Here is a 9932-nt window from a genome sequence, read left to right as displayed (position 1 = left end):
GCTGATTCATGAGGATTGCAGTAGCTAGATGACTGATAGGACAAGTAAAATATTGACAAACGATCTAATCAAAAATCTCAAAAAGTAATGATTTTATTTAGAACATGTTATACCTTTAAGTGTGGGAGCGCCATGCTACGACATAATTGGGCCGGCTCGACCGGAGTTATACCAAGGCCTTACAGAAAACCGACGTGAAACAACGCTTGCGTTGTGTTTCGTTGTGTGAGTGAGGTTACCGGAGGCCCAATTACACCCCTTTTCAATCCCCGATTCCCCAACAATCCTTAAATTCCTAATCCCCAAAAGACATGTCCATGGGCAACGGCGATTGTTTACTATCAGGTAATCCATCAGCTCGTTTACCGGCTTATTTCATAAAATTAAAATAAAACTAACTATCGTTCAACACAAAAATAAAAACAGTTCAAACTACGTTATTAATGTTTTCTTATGAAACGTTTAATAAATAAAGTTAATTAAAAAAAAAAATTCTATACTTGGAAACCGTAAACTTGTGGTCCACAAACCAAAACATATCCAAGAATTGATTAAATTAATATTAATTTCACTGTTATTTTACAGAAGTATATTTATCTACATTCATATTATTCGTTGTTGGGTTTTTCGAGAAACATTATATGTATACACACATTTTAAACGCGTAATATTTATAAATAACGAAATAAATTAACACGTTTGTGTATTTAAAATGAAATGTGAATGATATGATCTATCATTAAATTCCCTAATGAATCGATATGTAATTATTTGCAAAGCAATAAAACTATTTAATATCGTACTGCATATAATTAATATTATTACGAGCGGTGCGGAATTAATTTATATTGAGAATATTTAACAAATAAAACGTATAAGCTTTTAATCTAACTAGTACTCGTCACTTACATCCTCACCAGTTTCCTAATCCAACAAAGTCCTGATTAAAAATATTACAAGACAAACTTCGTACCGCCTTAAACATATTTTTCTCACCTTTTAAACCTTCCCTGGACTTCCACAAACAATTTAAGGCCAAAATTTACCAAATTGGTTCAGCCGTTCTCAAGTTTTAGCGAGACTAACGAACAGCAATTGATTTTTATATCTAGAGAGACTAGAGAGATGTCACTTGAGAGTACGATATATCCAAGAATGTAATGCGCAAATGACATAGCCAGCCTCCCCAACTAGGGGTGTGGTGCCAGAAGACCTCCCCGTGGTGCACCTTGGGTACAGGTAATAGTCCCCCTAACGGGGGTGATAGGGTTGGAGAGGCTATTGCCTGTAGCGAACTTTTGGACGAGGCGGAAGAACCCGAGATGTGTCCTGGGGGCGGCAGGCTTTGTGCTGACACATGGCCTGCGCCTCCGAGGGGCGTCACTCCGCACGTCTCTCTGAACCTAGCAGAGAGCGTGGCGGAGAGGCAAGGACGGTGCTCGTTGTGCACTCACCCTGCCAACGAGCAGCATCGGGGCACAAGTTGTCCTCGATTGCAACCGTTGACATCGTAATCCGGGAAGAGGTCATAGTCATGTTTTATGACTCTGAACGGGACGAGGGTCTTGGCTTGATCGCCCGGACCGCGAGGAAGTTAACCTCTATAAAAAATTCCTCCAATACCAAGTTCTGGTGCGCGGCGAGGGTATGCGTGGCTGAGGAGTAGTGTCAGTCTCGAGCGCACCCCCAGCTAGGGGACCGGTGGACCCTCTAGTTGGGTTACAAATATACACTTACCCAGGTACAGGGGGCACTGCCTGGGTGGACTGAATATTTCCCCCACACTCGTGGGAACTATATGCAGACAGAAAAAAATATAACCAATATACCACCAGAGGAGGAGAAGGTAGGCGAGCTTAGCTCGCCTGCAGTTGTTTTAGCAGAGGGCCCGAGTGGCTCTGGTGCCCGTGGGGAGGCGCTGGACTCGTCCGGCAAGTCCCACACACGGGCCCCAAGTCGGAAGGGATCGGACTCGGAGTCCGACTCCTCATCCGTGTCTGGCGTGAGCGTGATTTTAAAGCGCCAGACAAGGTCTACCTTTAAACGTCCCAGGATGGAAGAAGGTCTGGGTCTGTCCTCGTCCTCCAACGCGCTGGAGGCCCCGGCCCCCCCTAAAATCCCTACGGCTGCGCGGGGTGGAGGCAGGGGGAAGGCCAAGAGGCGGGCAGCCACTGCCCGGTCCAAGCCGGCTGAGTGTCCGGCTGCGGCGGATAGCACCCTGAAAAGTGCAGCTCAGTCAGACTCCTCCGTGATGGAGGTTTTGGACGTGGAGGGGTCAAAAGGTGCGCGCCTTTCTGAGACGCTACGCCAAGCCGTCAGGGAGGGGCTCCGGCTGGTAGCGGGGAAGAAAACCCAGTCCGCGAGAGCCGCTCAGTTAAAGTTGGTGGAGGCCGAAATTATGGCGGCGGCCTTCGATGTATGCAGAATTCCCTCAGCGGGAAAAGTCCATCAGGAGTTGGCCGAAATGCGGCGAGAGCTGGCTCGCCTGTCGGTCTCGAATGCCGCTCTGGAGGCCGAGCTTCGGTCCACCAAGGCTGAGCTTGCCGCTTGCCGTAGAAGCCAACTCCAACCTCCAGCGCAACCTCAGGCGGAGCCCGATGTGCTCGGGCTGTTGCGCAGGGAGATGACTGCTTTCCAGCAGCGCTATGACGTGCTGGAAAGCAGGCTCCTCCGTCCCCCTCTAGCGGCCTCGAGCACGTACGCGGCGGTTGCAGCTAGGCCGTCGTCCTCTTCAGGGCAGACTGGCCGCGGCGCTCAACCGCCGGCTAGAACAAGAGCGGCTCTTCCAGCGAGGGCCCCAGCGCCCCCTCCGACGCAGGGCCCAGCTGTACAGACGACGGATGCATCAGCGGGACGCAAAAAAAGGAGAAGGGGCGCAGCGGCTCAGCAGATAGCCCCAGCCACAGGCGTGCCTACCCCAACAGCAAGGGGTAGTGAGTGGCAAGTAGTAGGCGAGGCGAGGAGGGTCGCCAAAGAAGCAAGGAAGCGCCGCAAGAAAGAGCAGCGGCAGCGGCGGCAGCAACAGCGCAGAGAAAAGCGCGCTGCGGCCTTGCTTCTCGCCCCTAAGACCGCGGCTGTAGTTATAACGCTACAGCCCGATGCGGTCCAGAGAGGCGTGACGTATGGCGTCGTCCTCGCCAAATTAAAGGGGGCGGTGACTCCCGCGGAGTTCGGGGCCCCTGACGGGTTCGCGATGAAGGTGACGGCAACAGGAGCCCGTCTACTTGAGGTCCCCGGCGCGACCAGCGGTCCAACCGCTGACGCTCTAGCCGAAAGGATTAGGGCGTGTCTCGGTGTGGACGAGGCTCGCGTGTCCAGGCCCACCAAGTGCCTAGACCTGCGAATATTGGGCCTGGACGACTCCGTGACGGAGCATGAAGTGGTGGCCGCTGTCGCCAGGACGGGAGGGTGCCCTGTTGACCAAGTCAAAACAGGCACCATCCGTCCGGACAACTCGGGGCTGCGCACGGTGGTGGTAAGCTGCCCCGTGACAGTGGCCAAAAAGATTAAGGAGGGCAGAAGGCTCCTGGTGGGGTGGGTCTCGGCGCAGGTCAAGCTGCTCGAGGTCCGGCCTCTGAGGTGCTACCGCTGCCACGTGGGCCACCACGTGAGCGTTAAATGCACCTCGGAGGTTGACCGCAGCGACCGCTGCTTCCGCTGCGGTCAGCCCGGTCACAAGGCCGGTACGTGCACCGCCCCGCTGCACTGCGACGCATGTGCAGCGGCTGGCAAGCCGGCCAATCACCGGGTCGGGAGCAAGGCCTGCTCCCCCCCTACCAAACCCAGGGGTAAAGGTAGGCCCTCCGCCGCCCCCGTCGTTTCCGCCACCGCCGCCGCCGCAGTCGCCACTGCTACCGCCGCCGCGGCCACCGTCGGCCGTAATGCCGCCAGGGAGGAGGTTGTGATGGATTGTCAGTAATGACTCCATTCCGCCTCCTCCAGGCGAATATCAACCACTGCGCCGCCGCTCAGGACCTTCTACTCCAGAGCATGGCGCAGTGGTCAATAAATGTCGCTGTGGTCTCCGAGCCGTATTTCGTCCCGCCCAGGGATCACTGGGTTGCGGACTTGGACGGCTCGGTGACCATCATCTCGTCAGCCGCCGCCAGTACCCCGACTCTCGAGAGTGCTCGGAGAGGCCAGGGTAGTGTTGCAGCACGGTTCGGAGAGATCGCTGTGGTGGGCGTGTATTTCTCTCCGAACCGAACTCTCGCCGAGTTCCACAACTCCCTGAGGGAGTTGGTCGCCGTCGTCGTCGGGTTCCGTTCCCTCCCCGTACTTGTCCTCGGGGACTTCAATGCCAAAAACTTGGCTTGGGGTTCCCGGCTCACTGACGTTCGGGGTAGGATGGTGGAAGACTGGGCCCTGGAGATAGGCCTAGTCGTCCTGAACCGGGGTTCTGTCCCCACGTGCGTGCGGATGCAGGGCGAATCGGTGGTGGACATATCGTTCGCCAGCCCCGCTCTGTCACCTCGTGTCGTTGACTGGCGCGTTATGGAGGAGGTGGAGACGTTCTCGGACCACCGGTACATCCGGTTTGACGTCTCCGCCGAGTCCGCGGACCCGCCAGTCAGACAGGCCCCATGTGGCCCGCGTTGGGCGCTGAGACAGCTGGACCGGGAGCTTTTCCTGGAAGCCGCAATCGTGCAGGCCTGGGTGATACCACCGGACAGGCCTGCCGACATCGACGAGGAAGCAAGATGGCTCCAGGACGCATGTCCAGAATATGTGACGTGGCGATGCCCCGGGTCCGACCAGGTCAGCGCAAGCGCCAGGTGTACTGGTGGTCGCAGGAGTTGGCTGCTATGCGCAGTGCTTGCGTTGCTGCGCGACGCCGGTACACCAGGCACCGCAGGCTCCGTATCCGTCCTTCAGATGCGGAGGTCAGAGAGGCGGAGTTGTACGAGGGGTACAAGGCGGCAAAGGCCGCCCTTAAAGCGGAAATTTGGCGGGCTAAGGAGGAAGCCCGCCGAGAGATGCTGGAGACTCTGAACAGAGATCCATGGGGGCGCCCCTACCGGATGGTGCGCGATAAGCTCCGCACCTGGGCTCCCCCGCTGACTCAGAGTCTCCGGCCAGAAGTTGTGGAGGAGGTAATTGGCGCCTTGTTCCCCCGACTTCGGAGGGGTTTCACCCCTCCATTCATGACTCCGCCCCCTGCGGTGCCCAATGCGGGCCACAGCGACGATGACGACGACACCGTTCCGGAGGTGACCGAGGCAGAACTGAGAGCGGCGGTGCGCCGGATGGGCGCCAAGAACACCGCCCCAGGACCCGATGGCCTACATGGCAAGGCGTGGGTCCTGGCCTCGGAGGCTCTCGGGCCTCGATTAATAGGTCTCTACAGCGCATGCTTGGAGAGGGGCCAGTTCCCGCTTCAGTGGAAGACGGGAAAACTGGTCCTCGTGAAGAAGCCGGGGCGCCCTGCGGACTCCCCGTCCGCGTACCGGCCCATTGTGCTGCTCGACGAGGTGGGAAAAGTCTTCGAAAGGATAATTTCGAACCGCCTCGTCGCGCACCTGTCTGGATCTGGGCCGGACCTCGCGGATGGCCAGTTCGGCTTCCGTAGAGGGCGCTCCACGGTGGACGCCATCATGCGCGTAAGAGACCTCACGACGGGGAATGCAGTTTCCAGGGGTAAGGTCGTTGTGGCGGTGTCTCTGGACATCGCCAACGCTTTCAACTCACTACCTTGGAGCTGCATACTGGAGGCACTCCGGTACCACCGGGTGCCTACCTATCTCCGTCGTGTTATCGAGGCCTACCTGATGGATAGGTTTGTCACCTACCCCGGTCACCAAGGTGAGTGGAACCGGCGAGAGATGTCGCGCGGTGTTCCACAGGGTTCGGTTTTGGGGCCGCTCCTGTGGAACATTGGTTACGACTGGGTGCTGCGCACCGACCTCCCGAACGGCGTCAGCGTAGTCTGTTACGCCGACGACACGCTGGTGCTAGCGCACGGGAGGTCGCACCAGGCGGCGGCCAATTTAATGGCGAGAGCGGTTGCGACAGTTGTTGCAAGGATCCGGCAATTGGGACTCGAGGTGGCGCTCCACAAGTCCGAGGCCATGTGTTTTCATGGCCGCGGGAACGCGCCACCTCCGGATGGGTCCCAAATAACGGCAGGAGGGGTTACCATCGGCGTCGAGACGACGATGAAGTACCTAGGACTCGTCCTCGACAGTCGATGGAACTTCGTGGAGCATTTTCGACGTTTGGCTCCTAAGTTGGAACGGACCCCCGGCTGCACTTAAGCGGCTCCTGCCCAACCTCGGGGGCCAAATGCCTCCTGCCGGAGGTTGTACGCGGGGATCGTGCGGTCCATGGCCCTCTACGGAGCCCCTGTGTGGGCGCCGAACCTGATGCGGCGGCCAGCCCGGGCGCTGCTCACGTCCCAGAGGGTCATGGCCATTCGAGTGATCCGCGGATATCGCACGATCTCCGGAGAGGCGGCTAACCTCCTTGCCGGACTCCCGCCGTGGGATTTGGAGGCGAAGGTGCTCGCGCGCGTCTTTAGTTTGCGCGCCGACGCGCGTCGCCGGGGCGAAACTCCACTGCCGCGCCAGATTAGTGCGTGGCGGGACGAGCTCCGGCGCGATCTCATGGCGGAATGGCAACAGCGACTGTCGCAACCGAGGGCTGGGCTCGCTGTCATTGCAGCGGTAAGTCCCCTCTTTGAGGAGTGGCTAGAGAGGCGCCACGGCGTCCTCACCTACCGCCTGACGCAGGTGCTTACCGGACATGGAAGCTTCGGTAGGTTCCTGTTTCTGATTGGGCGGGAGGAAACGCCCGGGTGTCATCACTGCGAAGACCGCCCGGAGGACACGGTGGAACATACGCTTGCGGTCTGCCCTGCGTGGGCTGAGCACCGCCGTATCCTCAGGGATGTGGTCGGCGACGGCGCCCTCTCGCGTCCGGCACTGATACAAGCCATGGTGCGGAGCGAGGGGGACTGGGATGCCGTCTCCTCCTTCTGCGAAGCAGTCATGCTAGCTAAGGAGGAGGCGGGGCGCGTGAGAGAAAGAACCTCTTCACGCCCCAGCCGTCGCGAGAGACACTCCGGGCGTCGGGGATCGCGCGACGATCTCCGGCCACCGTAAGTGCGGGTCTGCGGACGACGAGCAAGGGTAGCTCGCCGCCCGACCAGAACCAGACCCGTGCGTGCGGCGCGTCGCGTTCTGCGCGCGCCTCAAAGAGCCATCAGACCACCACAGATGGGGCCCAGTAGGGCTGATGCCTAATCCGGAGCTGCGGACAACCTAGCGGGTTTACCGGGGCTCCGGCTCGACGGGCAGGAGTAGGAACGGGGTGGTTTTTAGTCAGTAAGAGTCTGACACTCCCTCTCGCCTCGCCCAAGGCGGGAGAAGTCATTGGATGATTTTCCACCCTAAAAAAAAAAAAAAAAAAAAAAGCCTCCCCAACTAAATTTTAATTCGCTTTACTTAAATTGTTAATTCTAAATAACATAACTGATTAACTAAATAGATATGACACGGATAATCCCTTTTCACACAGTCTACACAAGTATTATCAAAATAATTTGTAATTTTAAATGAGCTTTGAAGAAAGAAGCTATTTTTCACTCGTTATTTCGAGCAGCAATTAAGTCATTAAGTGTGTGAGCACGAGAGCGTAAGGGAGGCTGGAACAAAGGGATGCTTTGACGGCAAGTCGCGACTCGCGCTTCGCTGCCTCCGATCTAAACGCAGCATAAGAAGCGAGTAGCTCGTAAACGCGCGTTAAACTGCTCAAGACGTTTAAGTGATATGAAGACTCATTTTATAATGAACATTTAGAACTTTAAAATGTTCATGTTAGGGTTGAAATTACTTAAGTACTTATATCACATTATTACTAACTGCTTTTTCCTTGACCAACGAATGAACACGGTATTAGTATCACCATCCTCTCATTGACGCAAATAATCACTGGCACACTCATACAAACAAACCCTCTGATCTTAATTAAACCATAAATACAATTGTCCCCGTAAATTCCATTCTGCAATGGGATCACAGAGCCCACCGCCCCAGGTGGCAGGGTAGCACATTTTAATTCAATCTCCTGACTTTCTTTTAACCCAATTCGTCAATCCAATACGCTTACGTAAAACATTTTTGTATCGATTCCCCCATTTCTATAGGGCTAATGAGAGGTAGGCACGACTAGAGGCGTATGTAAGCGGCCGCGTGTTTACCGCCCCTGACGCGCTCGCAAATCGAATTATCACTACGAACGGACTGACGGGCTCCAATGTTAATTGTACGTTCAAATAATAATTATGGGGGACAGTATTTACAGTAGAGATTCGAAAACATTCCGGCGACACACCATTTTGTATTTCGTATTTATACTGGCCAATGTAAAGATTTGTTAAATCGACTTCATTCTATTTGTACGCGAAATTTTATTCGGACGTTTCACGAATAAAATTAGATGTCTCATAATTTTATTTGTGCGAATTTCTTTCTCATTCAACAAATTTACGTAAAGTTGTTTACTGTCACGGGTCTTCATTTACCGACCGTCTCTCGTTAGACGAGAAAACCTCCCATTTGTAAGGATAAACGTTATTCGTTTCACTTGAATCTGTATTTTATCTGGTGACGTACAATGAGAGATTTTATTTAGTGAATATTGTAATTACAGAGTGGCACAATGTAAGGCAGCGATAGAGCGCGACGCGACGCCGGCGCCGACAAGCGATTCACAAATCACGGTGAAGTAGCGCCACTGTAAAGTACCCCGCACTTAATGGTTATGCACAGTGCACACTAAAGACGATAAATGACCTCGCGTTCAAATGCACTTTACGAGACATCTTAACCGCGAGTAAATCAATAAACCAGTCACTGAAGCTTTATGACAGTTGTATGATAATGTAACGATGTACAATATTCACTTTGAATAGACGTCCGAGTCGACTAACGATGCCAATTATCTTCAAATATTCATAAAGCTGTATACTGAACGGTACGCGGGTATAACACACAGGAACGTACAGTCGAACAAGTTGGTGACTTAAATAATTGAATTTAGTGAAAATCTCGTGACGTTAGTAAAGATTATCCGTAGTAAAGCGTACACTAATTACTAAACTCGACATCGGGCTGGATTAACCTCCTTAGCCAGTTAACTAAGAGGGTAATATGTCGACAAAATAAACGGCGATCCGGTGCGATTCGTCTCCCTGATCTAGTTTGCGAGGACGATAAACTGACCAAACAGCTAACGAATCCCGTTTTATATATGTTTTTTATTCACTACTTCTAAGACTTTGAGAACATTGCTTCAGACTCCGCTCCCTTTCTTATTCTTATCGAGATCGTAGTAAAACAAAAGAAACAATTATTTCGAGAAAAAATATGCATTACTCTAAAAGAAATGTTCTTTATTTTCATTGTGTGTTAGACTACTAGACTTGGGTATTATTAACATAAACAGAACAAAAAATGTTTCTGAAATAAAAGCAATGTATTTAGACATTATTTTATTCATAAGTCACTTGAAGAAAAATCTGTGTCGTGCGATACGAAATATACACACGAGAAGCCTTTCTCGAGTAAATAGCATAATAAGTAGGGAATAAGTAGAGGTATGTGCGAGATGCGTCATAATTTGCGGCAGACAGGTCTCAGCGCGACGCGGCGACATGGCTTGCCTTGCGACTGGAGTGCTGTACGCGGCTCATTTGCAGCGTCTCGTGGCGAGCAATGACTGATCGTCGCATGAGCAAGCGGAAGCCGGTCGGAGAAGCGCCGCCATGCCATTATCTGCACAGTTAATGCCTTTTGTCGGGACTCCATTCACATCGGAATAATTAATAACGGCGTGCGATTGTGCCTCAACACCCTGCGGCCGAAGCTCCTAGATTACGTTAATGTTGATTTCTTAAACGTTTCTTTAATTCCATTGTTTGCGGCTCATTGTGT

General features: G+C 53.3%; 1 protein-coding gene across 1 annotated transcript; it reads left to right on the top strand.

The window, feature by feature from the left end:
- The first annotated feature begins 1798 nt into the window (after positions 1 to 1798).
- LOC118263104 (transcriptional regulatory protein AlgP-like) lies at positions 1799 to 8728 on the top strand. Its single transcript, XM_050695655.1, has 2 exons — positions 1799 to 3036; positions 8650 to 8728. The coding sequence occupies exons 1-2, from the start codon at positions 1799 to 1801 to the stop codon at positions 8726 to 8728; spliced, it is 1317 nt and encodes a 438-aa protein (XP_050551612.1).
- Positions 8729 to 9932: the final 1204 nt, after the last annotated feature.

Source organism: Spodoptera frugiperda, chromosome 8 (genome assembly GCF_023101765.2).
Source record: "Spodoptera frugiperda isolate SF20-4 chromosome 8, AGI-APGP_CSIRO_Sfru_2.0, whole genome shotgun sequence".
Lineage (NCBI taxonomy): Eukaryota > Metazoa > Arthropoda > Insecta > Lepidoptera > Noctuidae > Spodoptera > Spodoptera frugiperda.
Note: the sequence above shows the minus strand (reverse complement) of the source record. Positions and strands in the feature narration are given on the sequence as shown.

Bases quoted from the DNA above. Each gene is read 5' to 3' on its own strand.
- LOC118263104 (XM_050695655.1), top strand. From the start codon at position 1,799: ATGCAGACAGAAAAAAATATAACCAATATACCACCAGAGGAGGAGAAG. The intron at 3,037-8,649 runs GCGCGCTGCGGC...TTGTAATTACAG, and splicing joins CAGCAACAGCGCAGAGAAAA to AGTGGCACAATGTAAGGCAG.